This window comes from Athene noctua, chromosome 1 (genome assembly GCF_965140245.1).
Source record: "Athene noctua chromosome 1, bAthNoc1.hap1.1, whole genome shotgun sequence".
Taxonomy (NCBI): Eukaryota; Metazoa; Chordata; class Aves; order Strigiformes; family Strigidae; genus Athene; species Athene noctua.
In genome coordinates, this window is record NC_134037.1 from 118,300,280 (window position 1) to 118,324,418 (window position 24,139).

General features: G+C 37.8%; 1 protein-coding gene across 3 annotated transcripts; it reads right to left on the bottom strand.

Moving 5' to 3' along the window:
- Positions 1-2,022: 2,022 nt before the first annotated feature.
- PNPT1 (polyribonucleotide nucleotidyltransferase 1) lies at positions 2,023-22,440 on the bottom strand. 3 transcript variants are annotated; one of them, XM_074908106.1, is made up of 29 exons: positions 22,240-22,440; positions 21,481-21,541; positions 21,120-21,194; positions 20,206-20,311; positions 19,130-19,179; positions 18,594-18,657; positions 18,459-18,506; positions 17,645-17,758; positions 17,197-17,383; positions 16,642-16,693; positions 16,257-16,314; positions 16,011-16,107; positions 15,832-15,934; positions 14,904-14,974; positions 13,346-13,382; positions 12,524-12,590; positions 12,339-12,428; positions 11,465-11,518; positions 11,253-11,359; positions 10,499-10,570; positions 10,337-10,400; positions 8,637-8,720; positions 8,072-8,155; positions 6,020-6,126; positions 5,873-5,925; positions 5,241-5,319; positions 4,755-4,802; positions 4,255-4,413; positions 2,023-3,054 (listed from the first exon to the last, which is right to left on the bottom strand). In XM_074908106.1, the coding sequence occupies exons 1-28, from the start codon at positions 22,437-22,439 to the stop codon at positions 4,258-4,260; spliced, it is 2,388 nt and encodes a 795-aa protein (XP_074764207.1). In that variant the 5' UTR covers position 22,440; the 3' UTR covers positions 2,023-3,054; positions 4,255-4,257. The 3 variants fall into 3 exon arrangements, with proteins under 3 accessions (XP_074764207.1, XP_074764039.1, XP_074764134.1); XM_074907938.1 differs by having other exon boundaries at positions 5,873-5,928; XM_074908033.1 differs by lacking the exon at positions 2,023-3,054 and adding an exon at positions 3,348-3,706 and having other exon boundaries at positions 5,873-5,928.
- Between the last annotated feature and the right edge of the window lie 1,699 nt (positions 22,441-24,139).

Below are 24,139 nucleotides of genomic sequence, written 5' to 3' on the forward strand. Positions count from 1 at the left end.
AAAGCACAGCAGAATATTCTGGAGCACATTCTTATCTATCATGGTAACAGCTACAGAAGGAGCAGGAGATACACGAGCCAAAACAGGCATGAAAAACTATTTCTCTGCTTAAGCTGTGAAATAAATCTGTGACCTCTCCAGGTGTGAAATCAATGACCCCTGTGGAAAGATTCCACTCCAGAACACACCCAGACTGCACTCCCTCAGACACAGGGCTCCTTTTTGCACAGAACAGCATCCAGGACTCTGCTACCTGGTGTGCTAGAAACTGCAGCATGATCTTGTCATCTATCTAATAAGTAGCAAGTCAACTCTGGGGGACTTTGCCTGAAAAAGATGTGCAAGGCTTGCCCCAAGAGCTCTCACAGATCTGATTTAAAAGCAGAGTTAATACAACACCAGGAGAGCAATACATCTGAAATCCTGGCATGGTAACATTCAGAGAAAGCAAAGCAGCACTGTTTCATTGTGTCACTGCACCTGCCACTGCACCTGCCAGTAGCTCATCTCTCCCCGTTGTCACAAAGTGACAAGATGTAGCTGTGAGAATTCTCTGTTCTTCATCGAAACAAAGAATTTAGTTAGGGTAGGCTGCAGACAGAACAAGTCATCAAGTGTCACAACATGAGTAGCAGGGAGCTCTAGTTATTTTGTTTTCAGAAGCAAGACAGAAAACTCATTCCTAAATCACATAAAATTACTTGCAGTGAAAGTAAGGCTATATCACTCCCTCTGGCATGTAATCCCAGAAGTACAATTAGGCAAGCTCTTATGCTTTTATTATAGTACTTGTAATATTTATTGCTTGTGTTTATAAAGATAACCCACCTCCTGACACTTTCTCTGCCTGTATGAAAATTTCAGTGCTGTCAAACACACACATTTCTGACTCTCCTGACCTGGTGCCATGCTGCAGCTGCCCAGCTTTACTTTCCAAAGCAATTCCTTTCAGTGGCACCATTCAAGATGGGTCATTAAGCAGCTAATTATCTAGGGTAGTACAGACAAAAATCCCTATTTCAAACATTCAAACAGGCAGCCAGTGCAATAGGGCTGAGCTTGCTCTCTCAAGCACTATTAACCTACCTGCTCTCTGATCATAGCTGATAGCATCTGAGAGTCAAGTACCTCCTGCCACAATCCAACCTGCTGCTGCCGACAGCTCTTGGGTGAACCCGGGGTGTCTGAAGGCAGCCTGCCTTTGCTCTAGCAAGGTTCAGACTAGCACACACTTACTCAGTTCTTGGTTCCCATCAAGCTTCTCTCCTCAGGTCAGAGTAGCTGGTTTGTGCTCCTCCCAGACACTTTACAAGCATATTTTTTTTCCTGCCCCTTCCCATAGGGCCTAGAAGTTGTTACAAGTGCAGAAAGTCAGGCTGACAGTACAGGTTCTGCCACAGGAACTTGAAAGTCTTTTTTCCAACTTTTATCATTTAACAAACAGAAAATCCCCCAGCACTCCCAGTCAATTTCCTGAGACTACCACCTATCACACAAAGCATTATTAGCCCTGTTACTGCAGACAAGAAAATACCTTTACAGGAAAGAATGGGATTCTTTTGGCTCCTAAATCATCAATTTTCAGATTCAAATGCAAGCATCCTACTGGTAATGTGCTAGCTAAAAAAAAAAAAGCTTTTAAAGGTAGTTTTTTTATGTAGTATTTTCATAAGGAGAGTAATCACCTGTTTGCTACAAAAAGAAGCCTTACAGAAACTATTCTACAACGAAAGCAGCTAAATCTTGGAAAACCACTTAGACTGGGGACATCAATTTGTGAGAACAGTTACAAGAAACAGCAACACTGGAGCCTCTGTTTAGGAACTTCAACATTTACCTACATAATTTAATTAACACTATCGAGGATATGTAAGAAGCAGGGTATCAGTTCCTTAAGTCACAGTGGGCAAGGACATTACAATTATTACTAAGTAACAGAATACAGTCCCTCAGAGAGGAAAATATTGCCAGGGAAAATTTTCAACCTTATATGATGACAGACAGACAACTACAAAGAAGCAGGCCAGTCATTTTTTTCTTCTTTAATATTTTAACTCGGTATAAAAAAAGAGCAATTGTTACTGTACATTCACATTTCTCCTCTCCCCAGTGCTTTGTTTTTTCTTTCAGGAGGTTCAGAGCCCACTTGCCATGCGGTGGGACATTAATTTTATTAGGTCCACATACAAATTGGTGAACATCAGAAGGGACATCTCTTTGATTTTCAAAGTCCCTACCTCACAGGAGGAAAACCAGTACTTCTCATGAGCCCCTAGGAAAGGTTTTGACACCTAAGAGACCAGTGAACCTACTGATGGAACAGAAACAATAGCAGAATTCTGACACTCTTAACGACGGTGTTTTAGGGGGAAGATTTATCACATCAATTTTTATTCCAAAAGAATTATTTTAACCTTAAGGTTTTAATTATATATTTTACAATTCAGTGTTAATGAACCCAGATAATAAACCATGACATTTCAGCCAGGTTCTTTGTTTTGTCCCCCTTCTGCTCAGATGTTTTAGCAAGTCTGAACCCTATCACAGTCACTGATGTATTTATCTGAAACAGCATCAAGCATACTAAAGGTGATATCTCTAAGTATTTATGTTTTGCTCAACATTTCAATCTTGTACACTGGAAAGCCACTAAAAAACTTCGGCCAAGTGTGCCTCTCAGAGTAGACCAGATAATTCCTTCTCCCCAGAAATAATTGTTAAATACTTAGTTCTCATCTTCACACTTTTAATTCTGAGATGATAGTGAGAAGAATCTTAAGGACTGAAATGTAATCTGCTCTTCAGTCTATACAATTTCATGTTCTTTGATGCTCATCTCACCCTTGCTACACAAGATAAGAGCACTGCTTGTTTCTGGTTTTATTTTGAAAGAGTTTAATCAATCCGAAGACTTTTAAGTTCTACATCACCTTTAAGCATAAATAGTGTCTGTTTTAAAAATATGATTCACTACCATCCACCTGCAGATTCTTGTGAAGATATCTACAGATTCTAGCAAAGGCTGCTTGTATTTCCATGATCACACCTTTTCTCCTGAAAGAGATAGAAAATACTCTGTAACCAACTAGTATCAAGGCATGAAATTCAAAAACGTTTCATAAAATTAGTATTTCTTCACTGAGTTTTCATTTCTTCTAGTGTTGCAAATCATTCCTAGGAAATTGCCACAGATTGCCTTAAGTTATCACTGGTGCATTGCACTTCCATTTGCCAGTCTCATTGTGTAACTGCTCTTGGTTTTATGATCAGACACCTTCCTGTTCTACTAGCTTCCTATGGAAAAAAACCAACCTGCAGGAGAGCCGAGCACGCACATGACCAATGTGATCAAGCAATGCCCGTTTATTACAACTAAGAAAGCCTTTTTATAATGTTCTCCCACATACGTAACATGCAGTACAAGTCCTCAAGATTGGACAGTTAACTTAGCCCGTGCTTTAAACCTTCTTATGATTGGGTAAAAGGTGCCACATCAGCCTTGCCAGGCTTCCTGCCTTGTGTAACTTCGTCTTCCATCCCAACCCCTTCCGGGGGGTGTTTGTCTCGGGTTGTTTGTCTCGTTGTCGAGTTTCTCCCTCCTCATTCAGGGTCACATCCCTATCCCATTCTTGCTCAGGCTGAGGCTCTTATCAGTCTTGTTCTCATGCAGGATTGCTCACATGTCTACTCTCTTGCAGAAAGTCCTCTTGAATCCAACAAAAACCCACAACGTACACAACATTTTTGGGAGAAGTTTAGGCGTAAGTCTATTGACAGTCAAATACATGCTGGGAAACTACTTCTAGCAAAGAGCTTTGGGCATTCTATTAATTGACTGAAAAGTCTCCACTAATTGACTCAAAAGTTTCAAGAAAGCAGCTTATTTTTTCTTCCCCTACCCTGCCTTTTTTTTTTCCCCCCCTTTAAAAAAAACAGAGTGGCAAGGTAGAGAAGAGGCAATACTTATACTGATGTTGTAGATTAACAAGTAAGTTTGGTTTTGGAGGAAGTAGGCTGTCGAAAATCCCTGAAACTGTCAAGGCATTTGAACCAATTTTACAGTATCTTTACAACTGCAGCACCTGAAAGGGCAGTTGCTAATTTATGACATGCTGCAACATAAGTGGCAAGCAGTATTTGCACACCACTGCAGGGTAACTCTATGATATAAAAACCAGACCAATACTATTTTTTACAATAGTTGTAAACAAAATACAGTACTGAGTTGTCTTAGAATTGTTCCTATGGCCTTACCTGTCACTGGGATGAAGTAGAGGACTGTGGAATGGTGCCCCCCAAGACAATGCTGTTTTTGTCAGTTAGGGTTTTAAGCACAGTTGTGGCTGGTGACTGTAGGATTTTACGTGAAAGCCTCATTCTACCATCAGTTGGGTCACGTCCAAAATACTTAACCTGTTAAAAAACAAACTACTCTGAGACTGACCAACTTAAAAGAGATGGAAATAGCATTTTTATTAAAATGTGGTGGCTTTTTTTCTTTCCAATTTCATGCTAGGAAAGTCATAAACAGTAAGTATCATTTAGCTTATATTGCTTCTTTAAATTAATGTGGTGCCTAGATAGCGAGAGTATGACACTAAATAAATATTAATTTCAAGTGATCAGGCCTTTAACCAGCACAGAAAGAGAATGGCATATGGCAACAGATTTTCTTCATAAACAAAGTAAAAAATTTACTCAAATTCTAAAATATGAACAGCAGTTTGTCAGCATTTTCAAGTTAAAAAAATTACCTGAATTTCTTGTCCAACTTCTAATCCCAGGGCACTAGGATGTTTAATCTAGAACAGAGTGTTTTTGGAAAAATTTATTTCAGCATGATTCATTTTGTAAGTTTAGTTACAGAAGTTCCTTCTTTTAGGGATTCTCCATGCTACACTTCAGACAATCATAGTGGCTCAACACTACCTTACAAATAACAGGTTTATGTAACATATGAATGTTAAAGGGTATTGCAGATCTAAAGAATTTGGTGATGTGCATAAAAGCATCAACAGCAGGACCGTAGCCAGCATATAGTTGGATTGTTTGCTGCTTTAAGTACAGGGCAAGGAAAGGTTAAACAAAAAGGTGCTGCTCATCTCACATGAGCTTTTAGCATGAAAATGGGCTCTGTAACAGCACTATGTGTGTTACCAATAATGCAGACTACGTTTAGTGAGAATTTATTAAAAAACAAATGTAAATGTCTAGTTTATACCTGTATATGCATGTCTTACCTTTCGCTGGTCAAGTTGTGAATTATGAAGTAACACTGGTGTCATGTTGGGATACAATTTTACCATCACTCCAGAATCTCTGCAACAGAAAACAGCATGGTTAACTCAAATACACTGACTGAATTCTGTACGTATTTCACTCTGCAGATTGACCCCAAAGCAAGTAAACTTTTCATAAACAAGATTCCACTTCTCCCTTCTTAAAAGCCTTGTATCAACCATAACACATCCACTCATTTTTCCTTCATTGGAAGTGGATGCAAATTACTTATTTCAACACAGTATATTTCTGTAATAAGTACCATCCAAAAATGCATGTAATTTCAATCCAGTATTTGCCTTGCAAAAAAGTCAAAAAGCAAATTTCTACCATCTCCCTCTGATACAAACATGAAAAAAGGTTTTAACACTTACAGAGACACTCTAATAACTAAACAATCAGCCAAAATTATCAGCCATATTAAGAAACAGAGTATTTCTGACAGAAAACATCAGGAATGATGCAGGTGCTAACGTCACCAGCTAAGTTTGGCATTCATAACAATCAGTTACTTTATATGATACTTAGGTATCAAGAAGACAGCTACATAAATAAACTAATTTCTACTTCAACTCCAGCACACTTTTCATACCTTATTTCAGTTATTGTGGCTGTATAAACTGCACCAAATTCCAGATTAACCTCCTGCTGTAAGAGGGGGAAAAAAAAAACAAGGGAAAACCATAAGATACACAATCACAAAGACAAATTGAAAAAGCTAACAAAAGTCTGTCCTTACATCATCTTTGCAGATTTCATGGATAAATTCTCTTGCTTCATGCATAGCACTAGGTGTGGGAGCAAACACAGAATATGTCTCTTCATCCAGCTGACTTACAGTCACACCTTAAAAACAGAATTTAAAGAGAGGATTTAGGTGAACATTACAGAATCCCAGAAATGCTACTGTTGCAGCAAGCAGAAAAATTATATTCAGTAAATTTAGCAAAATTATTTTCTATACACTAAGACATGAGAGTCCTAATCATTTCAAATACCCTTCTTCAGATTAGGGATTGGACAGCTTTACATGCAGCTGAATGGAAACCATGTTACATGCATGCTTGCTAAATACCCGCACAAACTATGTGTTCCATATAGGACTGTTCCTATTTGCAAGATTACTATTATAACCTTGAATATAAGAATTTGGGTTTTATGAATGAATCTTAGCTCCTATGAATGAATTTCACAGAGATTTGTAATAAAACTACAGCTTCCATTAATAGTGGATGGACATTAAAGCATTTCAGAACCAGAACACAGCAAGATTGTAGGGTAAAAATCTTAGCACCTCTTGACTAGTTTTCTGGCCAACAGACTGCATCGGCTTGTAACCAAGAGGAATTATGATTTTTTCCTCCATCCCTGTCCACTGAGAAGCACTAAAGAAGCTATCCAGAGCATTAAAAGAGTTTTAAGTACAAAGCAGTTGAAGCAGAACATCTACTTGATGCTCTATAGATATCAACCTTTTTAAAATTATTAACTTTCTAAAAGTAGGAAACAAGTGAAGAAGTTCTACTATATTAAGGAATAAAGGAAAGAATTTGCATTTACAAAAAAGTTGTCAAAAAATACATCTGATGTAATTAATAATATCACAGCAGAAATTCACCTCTGCCGCTACGGGCTGACTATTGGTTGAATATTGCCATCATCTTGTTGGACAGATGGTAAGGGTGGGCTATGTCAAGTTTCACTGGTTTGAGTTGTTTGAACAAAGGTTTTTAACAGCATAGCTTCTCAGAAATACTTGACAAATTCCATTCATTCACTTCTGAGACAAACCACAACATCAAGCTACAGGCTTAAAACTAAGTGATCTGTCAGGCTGCATTTATCTCAGCCGAAGCATCAGTTGCCCTATTTGGAAATGGTAGCAGTAAAGGCATCAACTTTGAATTTGGCACTGAAGGCCAGGCAGGACAAACCACTGTGTAAACAAATAAAATTCATTTATTCCAAGAAATACAGAAAAGTCAGCAAACTTCTATCACACTACTTGCTATCTGTTTCAGCCCCAGTACAGGTCACTCCTGCAATGTGATAGAAAGGTAGATTTCTAACACATGCCAGCATGTTAACAGTGGATACAAGCTCTTCACAGAATCCTAGGAAACCAGTTGCTGAGCACCACAGAAAGAGCAACTGTATAGATTTGATCTACGCTTCAGCATATTCATGATCAGACTTGCTTGACTTCAAATCTTCCATGCCACACTATCTGTAATACCATCCCTAGATGAAGCTTTAACTGCCTCTTCTGCAAACCCTGAAAAGCACCATCACACATGCACCAAACTTCTGGTAATTCCTGCTGCAAGACAAACTTTTACAGAGAGAATCTACACAACTAAGTGTAGCTGAAGTTCACCTAGCTCTTCAAAACATCTCAAGATAGAGTACAAACTCGGTTTATACTGAGCATTGGAATAGCTACACGTTGTAAGTCTGAAAACTAAGGCAAATACTGTTTTGTTAGTCTGCAGCAGAAAGCACAAATTAAAAATCACCTTTTTCTCTTAATAGTCCTTCCTATCTACTTATCAGGTTGTGGCTGCTGAAGCACAAAGGCCACTTTTATGGAGGTGGTCTACAGAGTGATTTGGGGAGTTTAGCTACTTACAGCTTCTGAAAGGACATCAAGATAGCATTAAGATTCAGCAACAGCTGTGCCAGTAATACCTGTGCTACCAAGATTCACTAAAAACTCCACATCAGTAATATTCATATAGAGAAGCTAATAACACATTAGGATAAATTATCACAGGAAGCAAGAATGTCTTACCAGTCTTTGCTTGAAGTTTTTTCAAATTATAGGCCCCAGGACCAATGAATCTTAATCTTTTTGATAATGGAACATGGATAGTTTCTGAAAGAACATTTTAAAATACTTTGAAATGCTAACTATAATAATCTTGAAAGCTATCACAAAAGTTAAGTCACATTCATTTAGATTTTAATCTTCTGTAGCTACGTGTATTATTTGCTGAACACTGATGTAATTACTTTTAAGAACTAAAATAAATGAGAACATAGAATACAAATACTTTGGTGTGTGTAAATTACCTTAAGACATACCAATACTGACATCTATATCCATTCTGACTTTGTGAATTTCACATAACTTCAGTCTAACTCTGTTTTCTGCTGTACAATGAAAGAGTGCTGCCCCACATGGCAATAAAAAAACCCCATACAAAATTCACCTCAAACCCAAAGGAAAAATAACCTCAAGAGGCAGGGGCAGAAACAACAAACATTCATTTTAAAAATGCTGTTTTAAGCAGCAGCTTATTGTTAAAAAGATAACTATAGAAGATATGCCTTCTAATCAACACAACTAACATTACCTACAACTGGTCCACTTTCTTTTCTGTTCGGTCTGGGTTTTGCCAGCGTTTGGTTCATGATTTGTAAAATCTCTCTCTTGGCAGCTGTAGGAGTTAAGGGGGAAAAAGGAGGAGGAAGGAAAAAAATAAAAGAGTTTGGTACAAGGTTAAAATAAACTGATGCAGGTTTTGTTATAAAGTAGATCAATCTCCATTCATAAAATATGCCTCCTGCCTAACTTCAGTTACTATCAGAAATTCTCAATACATTTTGGGTAGCTCGTGTTCATTGCAGTACAACATTCTGCTCTGTGTAGACAAAACCTAGAGCCTTCTGTACATTTATTGATTTTATCCAGCCTGGAATATTACATACAGTTCTGTTTTGCTGTGTTATTTCAATAAATCAGGGTGCTGATAAGAGCAACAGGGTTTAGTTTTGATTAGTTATGATACACTCGCCTGGAACTTTAGTTGAACTGCTTGAAGTAAAACATCACTGAATAGGAATTACTAGTTCCTATGTTTTCCTAAGGGTTTTCTTACCAAAATTGTACTATTACAAGCAAGAAAAAATTTTCAACTTGAAACTAGTTAAATTATTAAAGCTTGTAGCTTCAGTTTTTCACATGGCTCAACAGTTTAGCTGCACACATCAGAATACAGAGAGCAACAGATTTCCAAAGTAAATGTAGCTGAACTTAAGGTAAATGAGCAGCTGTTTGCTGTTCTTTTTATCACATTATTCTGTTAGATTTTTTTAAAAGTCACACAATAGGATGCTTGTGTGTTAGTCCAAATTCATTCTGGTGTTACGGTAACACTTTACCTATTTAATGAGCAACAGATGCTCCTCCCTCTCACAACTTTCACCAAATCCAAAGCAATGCAGAGTTGCAGTGCACAAAGCTGCACTTCAGCCTTTACTGCTCATGTTATTCACAGGGTATCAAGCAGCTACATCTTAACCATGAACTCCCTGAGATGACAGACTTTACTCAAGTTCTAAGGAGCCTCAGCAGCTCAACAGACATTTAAAAATTGGTCTGAAGTTACTTGAAAGTTAGCTTGAAGAGTATTTTTAACAGCCCTTTTTACTGATTTATTGCATAGCAAAGAGGAAATGTTTTTTTGTCCCAACTCACCACATATGGTTTGAATACAGCATGACAAAAATCTTGCAAACTGACACAGCTTAGTAATATTGTACTTCTATCAGTCAAATCCAAAATATTAAGTGTAAATGTTTCATAACATATTGCTTTACTTCAATATAAGTTTCCATCCCTCCCCCATTTGCTACGCCACTAACTTTATTTCATTTTTCAAAACAAGTCACCCATTGTACTAAACTGGTGACCATTACTATCACACCATTTACAGGGAGTAATATTTCGTTCTCTTCTTCTTAAGAATAACATCCAAGAGGAGCAAACAATTACACCAACACTATGTACAACAATATAAAACTTAAGCGTGGTGGGAAGGGCCTGGCATTGTGGCAACTGAATTCCCTCCTGACACAAAAAACTATTTTGTGTGAAGTGCCTATATTGAAGTATAATAGACAACACCCAGACCAGACTGGTTTTTTGAAGACAGCAGCTTTTTTTCCACAATGAGAACAAAAAAATTTATTACTTGGTCTCATAAAACTTAGAATTTAATACCATTTATCATTCAGTATCATAAAATGGGTGCAAATACAAATATAGACCTACCTGTAGCTTGCTGAATAGCTTCCATTACAATTTTTATGGGAATTCCTGGCAGTTTTAGATCAACCTAGTATGAAAAGAGCTAAGTTAGATCAATATGAAAGAGAATGTCTTTAAAAAACCCTTTAAAGAGTCCCATTTCAGGAAGACTTAATGTTACGATACCTGCAAGGCAGTTACTCCTTTATTAGTACCTGCCATCTTGAAATCCATATCACCATAGTAATCTTCAATTCCCTACCAGCAGAGACAGAAAGAAAACAAATTGGTGTAAGTTTATCCCAGTGTCAAGTCTCATTACAATGAAAGTACATTCTGTGTTTCAATAAGACAAAACATAGTTCTGCAGACTTGGAACTACTTCCATGTCTCACACGTTTTTCCTTCAGCCTTATTTTGCTGTTCATGATGAACACTGTTCCTTTCTCTCCTTATAAATGAAGAGCTTTTGTGGGCTGGTTTATGAACAACAGGTCCCAAGTCGATTTTGTACTGTCAGTGGCTGCCACTGGAAGAGGCAGCAACAGCATGATAATGTGTGTTCCCCCCTGCCCCAACAACTTTGCAAAGTGCTCATTCTTCATCCAACATACTGTTTTTTTTCAGTAAATTATTCAAAAATTATTAATCTCTTTCTCCTAAGAGAAAAGACAAAATTCACTGGAGAGAGCAAGCATCAGAGCTTAAAAGAAACAACTGAGTAATTACAAAAAAATAAGAAACATGACTGGACATTTCATTGAGATTTTTTTGAAATAAGGCAGGAGTTTAGGAGATGAAACAGAGAAGACAAAACTTTTCAATATTTCCTTTAACGTATGTTCCAGAATTAGCCAGGTAGAATGTTACAAAAGAAGGCCACAGAGGACACTTTACAGAATTAAGCAGCAACAAAACCAACAATGCTAGAAACACTCACCAGGATGTCTGTCAGCAAACGATAGTCCTCAATATCTCCTTTTTCCACACTGCATTTGGTAATGAGACCTACTGCTACACCTGCCACTGCACTTGATACCGGAACCCCTAATAGCAGTAAATAAAAATACATTTTTATAACCTTTTGTCATTTCCAAATCCTATTACACCTGATCATATGTAATTTATCCTTTTAAGTGCCATATTTTGTACCTGCATCCATTAATGCCAAACTTCCACCACATGCAGAAGCCATTGAAGAGGACCCTAGAGTTTGAATATGGGGAAGGGGGAAAAAAAAACAGTTGTTTAACACATTTCATAATTCTGACCAAAAACTTGCTAGTGATATTCTTCAGTGACAGTTTGAAACTTGCCTCATGGCTAGCTAAAAAATACTATACAGCAACACACATACTACAATAAATAACTGCAAATAGGAATTTTGTGTAGCATAAATATTTTTAACAAGAAATGGGCAATACAATTTGAATATTTCATGATACCAATATAATGATTAATATTAAATGTTCTAGACAAGAAATCTGTGGGCTTTGCAGGAAGCTGCAAAGGGGACTCCTTCCCTTTCTTCAGTAACCCCTTCTCCCAGCCACTTAATCTCACTACAGTGCTAGGAAATAAGAGGTGAACCTCAGGGAGCTTCTTGCAGCACAGGGGAATCTACAGAAAGGTGAAATGGATAGTTCTCCCCCCAAACCAGGCACATGGGAAACAACCAATACAGACAGCCAGGAGAAGCCACCTCCAAGTCAGTGAGGGTAGCAGCTGTGAATAAACACTGAAGGATGTGTCCCAATACATGCTGATTTACTTTCTTCACTCCGTAGCATAAAAATACTCATACTGATACTGTCCCATTACAGAAACTGGAAGAAAGGTCCATTGTTCATGACCATATACACCCTCTTTTTCAAATACTTCAGGCAATAGAGCTATCAAGATTAAGAAGGTTAAAAGTGAAATCAATTACCTAAAATGCCTAGAATTCAAGTTACCCAAACTTGAGCTTTTTTAAGAACCAAATTTAGTCCCTAACACTCGGTTAAAAAGAACAGGATCATAATACCATTTGACTCCAAGACTTCAGAAGTAACTCGTATAGTGAATGGGAAATCCTGGGGAATGACTGGTTTCAAAGCTCTTTCTGCGAGTGCACCTGTTTAAAAGAAAAACACCAAATGATCCATAAATGAAGGCAATCAGACAACATATTACAACTTACAGCATGAGACTTCTCTGGTCTGAACTTACCATGACCAAGTTCTCTTCTGTTCATACCAGTAACTTTGCCAATCTCATTAGTTGCATAAGGAGGGAACTAGGAAGTAAAAACGTGTACAGAAAATTAACTAATATTTTTTCACCATTTCAAAAATATAAACTTAGAAAAAATTCTTTGAATTTTTTGTGCACCTTAAGGGTAAAAACAAATTTAAAAAATAATCAAACGGCCACATGACTTCTATCAGTCACTTAGTTTGCAAACCAGGACCAGTTTAGGTAGTGTTTAGTAGATGTCTTCACTTCCACAAAATGTAATAAAGCAGTCCCAAGGTAGTTGAAAAACAACACAACAAGCTTAGTCCAATTAAACTTGTCAAACAACGTATCAGAAGTCTTGTTTCTGTCATACAGATAATGGAACCAGATATGGTTGTTGCCTGTATGAAATACTCTGGGCAAGTTCCAAAGGTTGAGAGAGATCCAAGAAGTAAAGCATTTATTTACTACTGGTGTAGTATGTCATCTGAACATATTAATAGAGCTTACTAAAAATAATTGAGCAGGCTAATCCTGCTTTCAGTAATAATCCATTCTTAGGGAGCTAATCTAATGTTAAGATATTATAAAGGCTGTATAAAATGGCAATTGCCAAATTATCTACTGCTTTTTAGGAAACAAGCACTTTTGTTCATAAATTGCAGAAGTTCACATAGAAATTATAATTAATAAATTTTAGCAAATCTAGAGATAATTTATATCCTTGGAAGTGATCAATTTCACCTTTAAAAGCAAGACTTGAAAGCCTTTCTGTGAATCACACAAAAGGCTGTGACACAGTAAAACACTCACCTCATAATGAAGCATGAAGTTTTTGTCTTTTATTCCACTATTAATTAAAAAAAAGACCATATCAAAAAAGATCAACCAAACATGTCTTACATACAATAGGCAATACATAAGATTATATTCAATTATATTCATAATATATTCAATCAATACATAAGATTATATTCAATTAAAGGGTCTGCTTACAAACAGACTCTGCAAAACCAACAAATCAATAGATTGGCTGATCACTCATTTTTCCTAAGGGTTTCTAAGTAGGAAACAAATTAAAAGGCATAGTTTACAAAAAACCTCATGTGTTAATCATCATCATTAAAACTGACTCTCTAGCTGTTTAGAGTAGAATAGGCCCTATCAGTTCCTTATGCTGGTTTCTCTGTGTCTGATGGAATATAAAAAAATAAATGAAACTTCAAGCACATCATCATCTGTACATGTTGCAGTAAGGACTCAAACATAAGCACTCAAGGAAAATTGAAAGTCTCTAACCACAAAATAACTCGATTAAATAAAAAAAGTCTCAGCTCAAAAAAGTTACTGAAGTATCACAAAACTTGAGGCTTAGCAATAAACACAGAAATAGCTAATCTATAAAGAAAGTTGCTTCAGGTCAAGGCTTGCCTGTAGTTTCGTACAGAGGCAATTCAATTCATGAAGCAATCTACTGACTGTGCTAAATAATGGGTTTTAATTAGCAAACTTATTTCCAAGAACACCATAATTGCAGAATATGGACAAAGACCTCTAGGCCAAAAACTGTAACTAAAGCAAAGCTGACATACTAAAACCTAAAAGCTCCCACCCTGATGGGTGGAGATCACTGAAATGCAGTTTTAAAGGGAGTAAGTTTCCCCTCGCCAACAAATTAATCTTCAGCAATAAAACGTTAAGGGCACAAGGACTTGTTTGCTACTTCAAAGTTCAATTTGCTTTACTTCATTAAAGAACACCACAAATGTTTTCAGCCTCTGAACATTTGTATTTTGAGATAAAACAAGAATATCTAGATAGGTTGATTCAGTTGGGGAACCATATCCTTCCAATTATCTACTTCTTAATTTTTTTCCCATTTGAACCTAACTTGACAAACAGAGCAGCAATTCATGGGCTACATACATCCAACCTGTTAAGCAAAACTTCAAAACTTATGAGAAATAGATTAAATGAGTAGAATAAGTACCAAATTCCAAGTGTGATGATGAATACTTGGAACAAAAAGAGACCCAGTTTTTATCAATCATTTGATTTCCAGAGACTTGCTACATGGACAGAGTTTTCCAGATTCAAGAGAAATTTGCTCTTCTCTTGCTCTCAAAACCAGACCGGATGTTACTTGTAATACTCTCCAATTTGAAATGTGTGTCTATGGAACTAATGTCACCTTAACAAAATACAGCTGCCAAGATCTCTTGAAAATAGGCCACTTCAAAGTCTGATTTTACACATTTTGCAGTCCTAATTAATACATATATAAATGTTGATGTTCAAGAAACTTTCATCAGATGTACTTAAATCTCATCCTCTTTTATTACCAGTGACAAAACACCAAAGATACACATACCTCACCGCTGTTGAGATAAGATCAGATTTTACACTTGATTCTAGAGAGTCAAATGTAACTGTACAGAGAACCTAGGATAAAAAGAGAGAGGGTGTTCTGTTTAGTGGGATAAGAGAGGAAAACACTGAGGAGTAAATCACTGTTTGCAACTAATCCATGTACCCTGTAGTAAGTCAGATCAATGGCTGACAGTCTTCTAGGAAAATTAACTATAAAAATACAGGAGACCAAGCCTCACATAAAATCTTAACTCAATCCACCCAACAACTGAAACTTCAACAAAATGAGAAAAAAATAATTCTCTAAGTGTTTTTTTTTGACAATTTCCCTATTTAGTCCAGGTTACATACAAAGCCCGTCTTAAAAGATTTCTTATAACTCAGACACACACTTTTCTAAAAATTAACAGCATTTTATTTTATATGAAAAGCTTTTGTTTCAAAAAATACGTTTAACATAGAAGTCTACATTGAGGTGTGGAAGAGACATGATTTTGGATTTATCTTATTAACAACCAATTCTACTTTAAGTCACACTGAATTGGAAAGCTTTCTCCTCATACCACCTCCCTGTAAGACAAAACCCAACCAACCAAAAATTCTCCAAATCTGCCAACCTGAACAAGAAGAATCCTAATAACATCTAACCTGGGTTACTTTACTTCAAAAAGTCTGAACACAATAATCCTTACCAGACTCCTTATGGGCACATATGCTTACAATTTTATCCCAACATCTGTACTGTTCATATAGCAAGGAACCAAGCTTTGTCTACTGTCTTAATGGATTCAGATATATTTTAATTATATCTAAATTCTTTTCTAGTTATTACTATTTGAATGGGAAAAAAAGGAACCTTTGCATAAGATCAAAGATACAAGTATTTCAATTTTTAATAATTTATAATTTCTGATGTTTAAAGATACTACCTGTGTTTGACCTCTCTGAAATAAGGCTGATCCGTGAAGCATTTTAAACATGTTTACTTCACATTTAATCTCTCTGAGGGAAGTCAAGTCTCTCCCATCACACCTAAAGTGACAAGCAGAAATGATAAGTCTTGGATAAGATGTTGGCAGAATTATTATTAGGAGTTTTATACATTTACCTTTTATATTCGTTCAGAACAAGATTTCTAAAAATATCCTTTGAAACTACACTGAAAGATTCCATGATTTCATAAGGCTCAGCCTCTGGAAATTTTTCTGGGTAGAAAAAAGAAATTGCATCTGAAGTTGGAAAGTTAATTCCACAGAACTTTTACAAAAATAGCTTAGCTAACAAGGACCACACTATAAGTAGTGCTAGCTCTGTTTAAGCATTCTCTAACTATTAAGAATGCAGAAAATAATACCTTTCAGCTGTTCTTCTGTTTCAAGCCTTATTTTGTTAATTGCTTCATCTCTAGAAATCTAGAACACAGGATTTGCAACCAGTTAACTCTACAAGGCAGAATAACAAAAGAGGTTTGGGTTGCTGGGTTTTTATTTGATTTAAAGTTCTGTAAAACTCAAGGAATAAGGAAGAGGATTCTCACAGAAATTCAAAGATCAGTAATGTACTGCCAACAAATATTCTGGTAGGTAAGAATTTATAGAACAATTTATTATTACTACTGCAAATATATGCAGAGGACAAGAAGGAGTTTCTACAAACATTAAAGAAACTTGATCTTACTAAAAATTTTATTATAATATTATTTTAAAAATAATTACATCATACTTTGATTGATTACTTACTTTGTCATGGCTAGAATCTGTGAAGACCGCATAGATCTTGTTAAAAGCGAGTCTTTTGGAAGAAAAGAAAGAACTTTTGAAAGCACAGCTTAAAAGCCACTTATATAATTAGCTTCATTTAAGAAATCAACATTTCTTTTTATTAACAATAGGAAAGCACCATCATAAACCTTACTAGCTCCAGCTGTCCTTTCTGCCTCCTCTCTGAAATTAGCTATCACTTCCACAGCAAGGCTCATACAGACCAATACCCTGGCTCCTTCTCACCACCATTCCACGAGAACAGCATATTAACTTAAAACACTTTCACAGGGTTTTCAGGGTATTTGGTTTGCCCTGTCCTTCTTACTATCTGTAAGACAAGATAGCTGAAGGCCATGTTCCTAAGGTTCTCTGGAAAACATAGCCAGTAATCCTGAACATTCAAAATACACTATTTTGTCAAGCAAAACCCCCAAACTATCCCATCAGAGGCCATCAAATTAAGTGATGGTTAAATAAGCATTTTGAGTCACCTAACAGAATTTAAATCAGATTTATTTGTTCCGAACTTACTTCTTTGCACACTCCACAATCTCTTCTGGAGCAACAAACAACTTCTGAACAGTTCTCTTGGCAACACCCTGTTGTTTCACTAGTTGTCGAATTCCCTGAATTATTTCCTGAGTATGCTTCATCCCTACTTTGATGGCATGACAGAAGTCTTGTTGCAATATATTCTCTGCAGTTGCTTCCAACATAACTATCAAGGGAAAGTGGAAAGTTAGGTAAATAACTATTTTATTGTTCAATAGCAATCTAACTCAAAATGAGCAAATACAGATTAACCTACACAAATACAATGGAATTTACTTAGACTAGCCAGAATTTATGTAACCTATCACCACCGTTTATTCCTACCATTGTGTAAAAATACAAGTTTTAAAGATTAGAAAAATATCTGTGAAAAGGCACCTACTTGATTTTCCAACACTCAACAGATACTGATAATTAACCTACTTACCAACTTGATTTTGTGGGGCTCCAGCAACAACTAAGTTTAAAGCACTAGAAGACATCTGTTTTCGAGTTGGATTGATTATAGTTTCTCCATCAACCAGTCCTACCCTTACCGCACCTAGAATGAAACTCCAGAAAATTATTATTATAATAAGGAAGTTCTTTAAGGCATAATTTTACTTTGAAAATCATACATTTAAAAACAATAATTAAAGCTATGAACTAAATTTAAAATGTTAGCTATATATTAAGACCAAATCTGTGGAGCAAAATTATCTTTCTTGATTTTCTTTTGGGTAGTGTTACCAGGCAGGGGATATAATGCCAAGCAGCATTACACACAACACTGGAAGTCTATTTGGTTTTTTTCCAGTCATTTCAGCACTTATTTTCTAGAAAAACAGGCAAGTGAAAGGAAAACACAGCTAAATGTTTGTTCTTGGCTAGATCATTTCTCTTCCCAAAAAATATTCTCAAGGAAATAAAGGTCTTCTGAGTTCCTGTAGGAAAAGTATTCTTATCCAGCTATTTTATAAACAATGTTTTTCAAGACTCAGTTTCTCTGAAAAAAAAAAAAAATTAAGTTCTTGGTCTATATATTATACTGTTTCTGGATTATAAATCCTTCCAGAAGTATATTTAGTCTGGGAAAAATAATGCTTTGAAGTGCAATAATCCTATCCATTGTAAAACGATTTTTAATATTTGAAACAAAAGACAGTGGACTTCAGATTCAGATTCTTGTTAAGAAAGCATGAACTGTGGTCCAAATCTTCCATTATGTCCAAACCATCCATCATTTCAAATTATTTACTTACCAATAGGACCATTCCATGGGATATCAGATAATGCAAGTGCTGCAGAAGCTAGAGTGAAGAGATAAAAACCTGTATTAGAAAAACTGGATCACATTAAAATCACACACAAGCAGTAATTTTTAAGAGTCCTCTTACCTCCATTAATTGCCAGAACATCAGGATCATTGACGCCATCTACTGCTAAAAGATTACAAAGGATCTGGCATAAAAGACAATGAATAATTTTGACCTATACATTTTTATTAGCTGTAAATACAAAGCTAAGGACAATAAAACAAAATATTCCACATCTTTATACCAACTTATACTACAAATGAAAATTTATTCCGGTATTTTAACTAGAAAGCTCACAAAATCCCCACTGATGTATAAAATTGTATCATCGTATAATATATAAGCCTTTCGTAGAGGATACTGGAATTTTGTTCCTGTATCTCTTCAACAAAATTTAGAAACTAGCATGTAATAAAAATAATTTAAGACAAAGAGATGACAAACTAAAAAGCAGAAAAACACTATTAGACTGTTTTACAGAGTGTAAATCAATCCTAGATGATAATAAAAATTTATTTTCTTAAAACAGTGCCTATATCATGTGAAAGTTTCATTGGACATACTCGAGTTACACATTCTGAAGGTCACTATAGTTAAGGACAGTGAGCATGACCTACCTGTGTATCATAGAAGTAGCCTACTGGAAAGAGTGGTCTGATTGACCGATCTGCAAAAGAAATAGTCAAAGTCTAAGACATATTTGGTTTTCAGCAGTTAGTATTGTCTTGTAATAACCCCACAAGGAACTGACAAAATTTTGGGGGGGGGTCTTTCATTTAAACCAACGAAAAAGACAGAGTGCCCAGAAGGAAATTTAGCATGACATATAATCAACTCCAAAATTTCAATAGCACCCAGTACAATAAGAGGTATTTGGGTGAGCATATCTGCTGTCAGGTAACACAAGGTACAACCACTGAAAAAAGTCTTTTGTGCTTTAGGATCCAAATCATCTATTACGTATTTCACCAGAAATATCTTCAATGAAGGGACATAGTCCTCAAAGCAAGAAAAGCAACAGAAGCATGTATGTCCAAAATCTTGCATTATTTCCATGATGCATAAAATCATAAAATGGTTTGGGTTGTAAGAGACCTTTAAAGGTCACTGTAGTCCAAGCACCCTGCAATGAGCAGGCACATGTTCAATGATTTCCTATTAATTATTTCAGTCTCAGGTGTCTAGGACTGTGTAACAGCATAGACCTTATAGGTTGCTCCTTCTCCTAATTATTTTTATTGACATCTTAAGATGCTGATGTACTTGACATCAGTTTGATATAAAAGGTGAATTTCAAGGTACTATCTTATACATGAATGGACATAGCCATGATGGAGATTACTTTTCAAACAAGATCAACAATTTAGCTTGGTTGTCTCTTCCACCTCCCCAGAGAGATGTCTGACTGCAGGGGTAACATCTCTGCACTTCGGATGAGATCTTACATACAATAATATCAATAAAGGTGACAACAAGATTTTTCAAGATCCAGGCTTATATATAAAGGCATATGCAAACAGCCCCAGTTGAGAGACTGTTTTAAAAATCAGTACTGAAATACAAGAATCTACAAATTTGTTCTCTTCTGACATTACTGCAGAAACAACTCTGCAAAGAGCAGTTATAAATTACTATCTTTTCAAACATTCATGAGGATATTACAACATGTGTAACATATTGTGTTTCTGCCTACCTATTACTCTACTTGTCAGAATTTCTTTATCAGTGGAACCAAGTTCTCTTCTTAGATAGTTTGTTGGAATTCTTCCTGCTGCAGCAGCTTTCTGACGATAGTCAACCTTTTAAAAACAAAACAGAGATTCCTAAAGACAATGGATTACTTAGAGCCACAGAAACATTCATGTTAGAAGGGAACTTCAGAAGGTTTATAACGCAATCCCCTGCTCAGAGGAAGGCCAGCTATGAATTCAAGTGACATTATTCAAGGCTCTGTCTTGATGCTCAGATGGACCCTCCCACTCCATCATATATGGACTGCCCAGCCAGTCAGTGCCCAGCCTGAACTGTTGCAGGGCATTAGGGCAACTCAAGCTCAGAGCTCTGTGTTTGTCTTTACAGAATTTTAGAAGATGTCCATCAGCCCATTCCTCCAGCCTCTGGATCCTCCAAATGGCAGCCCTGATTCACAGCATATCATCTGAACCCCCTCAGTTTGGTGTCATCTGCAAACTTGAGCAGGAATTCCAGGTCACTGATACAAGTATGAAATAAGATGTGTTCCAGGAGAGACCCTTGAGGAACTCACTATTATTCAACCTGAAAGCAGAACATGTGTCATTAACCCTTAATACTCACAGCCTGATAATCCAACCAGTTTTCCACCCAAAGTATAATGTCTGAACTTGGGTATTGTGGTAGACAAAGTTCACCAGGCTTTTGTGGAAGGCCTTGCTAAAGTCAAGGTAGACAACATCCAGTGCTCATCCCTCAGCCATAGATCTACTCAGTTTATCACAGACTGCTGTTCTGAAATCCAGAGTCTACAGTCCCAACACCCCCCAGCATCTTGAACTGCACTATTTACTGATTACTACTACTACCACCACCACTGATTATCACAAAATTAATTTTGTCATTAGTACTTACCACTAATGGCATAAACTGAGATGCAGAAGGCTTCGTTTTACTGACTGCTGTGACCATCACTGCTGTGTCACCTAGCTGGATTAAGAAAAAATAATAAATGGAAATTACCTGCAACCAAAATATCATCTGAAGTCCTAAACTTATTCACAAACTAAAACTCCACAAGAGTCTTTACAGGAAACTACATAACCCATGCTTTGCACCATTATTTTTGCTTTTCAAAGAAAATTTCCTCTTACGGAACACATCTGTACATTCATTAGGGACTAAAGTGCCACTCGAGGCTCTGATGTCCTAACAATAAATGCTCAGATCCGGAAATTTTGAAGTTGCACAAGTTTTACCTTTTTTTTTTTTTTACCTGAACAACAGCTGATCCATCAGCAAACCTAGCAAGTTTCCCAGAAGACAGCTCCATCTTCCTATTAGAAAGAAATAATCTGTTACTCATGGTGAATTCAGATAACTTCCAGTAACTTCTGTGTTCGTTTACAACACCAGCTGTACTGAATGTACACTACACTTCATATTAAGACAAAAATCATCATTAGGTATGGAAATTGAAACTCCGACCAAAAGCCACCAAATGCCCCTAATTTCAATATGGTTTTGCCCCAAATGTCCTACTTCTTTCACCTTAGAGCAAAGGCTTGCAGCCACACCGCATGTCACCAACAGCTACCTATCTGGCTTAGAGACAAAATGCTCAGTTCACCCTGGAAGATGAATCACCCACTTCAAGCCAGGTTTTAGTCTTGCCCCTAGGAAACGACCGTATACACCTGCTGTACCCTGACAAGCTGAGGGGAGCTGCTTTCACACCCACAAAACACCTTTTCCCACCACAGCTACAGAACATTCTCTCTTCCGTTGAGGAAAAAGGAGGAAATACACCAGCTCTTGACCCCCTGGGTGAGGAACGGCCCGCAGGAACAGCGGCGGCAGCTTCTCCTCACGTTTGTTTAATCCGCCAACTCCCACAGCTCTTTCCACTAACTCCGGGGCCGAGTCCGCCGGGGCCGAGTCCGCCGGGGCCCTGCCCAGAGCCGCTACCGAAAGTCGCAGCCGAGGCGGAGTGAGCGGGGAGACACCCGCACGCCGCCCCCCCACAGCCCCTCACCTGCCCCCCACCTCCACCGTCACGGGCCGGCAGAGCCCGGGCTTGGCTGCAGCCCCGCGGGCGGGTGCCGGCCGCAGGACCGAGCCCTCCGGCGGCGGCAGCAGCAGCAGCAGCCGCCGCCGCCGCCATCCCGCCACGGCCCCACCGCCGACGGTCAAACCGCCGAGAGCGACGCGCCGACAGCCCGTAGCGGCGGCCATGGCGCCGGCGAGAAGGAAGGAGCCAGCCGATTGGCTGCCGGAAGAGGCGGGGGGCGGGCGGCTGCGTAGTAAGCTCGAAGCGGATTGGCTCTCGTCGCGGGAGTTGGCTTTCGCTTCCGCAGCGCGGGCGCCTCCCTGCGCCCCCTGGCGGAACCCCGCGGGCTACGGTGCCTGAGGAGGGTCAGGCGGCGGGAAGGCGGGAGCTCCGAGGCCCTCAGCTGGGCCCCGCCGGGAACTCTGAGGTAAAAAGTGGCTGAAAAAGTCCGCGGTGGCCCCTGGATATAAAACAGCTTTAGAGCCAGCTCAGATAAAAGTTTGGGGAACCAGCCCAAACGGGGGCCCAGACTGAGGGAGAAGACACCGGCACCTGTGTAGCCATCTCCCCCCTGCCACTGGAGCCTCAGGAGAACTTGTGGCACCCTCAGGCCCGTGAGGCCTCGTCCAGCTGCAGCAGGCTCAGCAGCCACCACCTCTGGCCTGGTATTGCGGCCCGACGACAGCAGCCCCAAGGCCTGGTGTGGGAAAGTTATATGTTAGCCAGTCAAGCAAAAATTCAGTGCACTTCCTTCAGGAGCACTGCAGAATGAGTCAGTGGTGGCTTAAACTGACACTTGACAGGAAAAAATACATATATTCAGAATTAATTTGCCCCAAAGACCTTGTTTTGTGCCTTGTGTTTTCAAAACTATTATCAGTCCTACAACCCTCCCACCCATTTAAAGATAAAGAATTGTAATTAACTCCCCTGAATCTTTTTAGTAATTAATCTTACAGCTGAATTAACCATAGATTCCCACAGCAGAGTCTGGCAACGGGTGCATAGCAAGTGTCAAGAGATTCATACCAAACTTCAAGGCCACGCTTATCTGACAGGGTCATGCCATCAAGGCCATTCCTTGCTTTTCTCCTTGGTAAGAATACTGATCCTTAGCACTCCTTTAAGCCAGGAACGTCAAAATATTTTTTCAAAGTACAAGAGGAGGGTTACAACAGTTGTTACTGCTTATCACAAAGGCTTGCCAGTTAAAATATTTGTTGTGCAGTTACATGTTCAGAGTGCAACAGAATGTTACACTTAAGGGACAGTTTTTTCTCATACATTAATTATTCCTCAGGCACATTATTGCTCAATGGAATATTGCAAAAGAGATTAATAATTACTTTATTATCATTATTATTTATGTCTGTGAGCATGAATGAACAGTAATGTGATCATGGAGGTTTGATCATCCCAACAGTGAGATCCATGCAGGATAACATTAATAAACTACCACACTTCATCTTAAACTCATCTGTCCTCTGGAGCTAAAAATTTTAATTTATGGGATATTAAAAAAATAATGCCATTTATTACTAGCTTGTTTCTAATGCTATTTTGATATTGCTTGTTGTTTACTACTCTTTTCTGTTTACTTAACTGGATTTTTTCTGTTAAAGCTGCATTTATAGAAAACAGATTCATTGGCTGGGAGAACAGTCCAAGTAATAATTTTTCTTCTGTGCCAACATGTTTCTTATCTTTTTGGCAAGACACAGAAGAGAGAAATAAGATGAGTGATCCAAAAACTTAGGATTTGGCCTGGGCAAAAGGACCGTTAACTTTATCCAGATTCAGAACTCATTGGTGCAGTTTTATTTGGTCCAAAAATATATTAGGTGGCAAAGCAAGAATGTTCACCATGTTTGCCTGAATTCATATT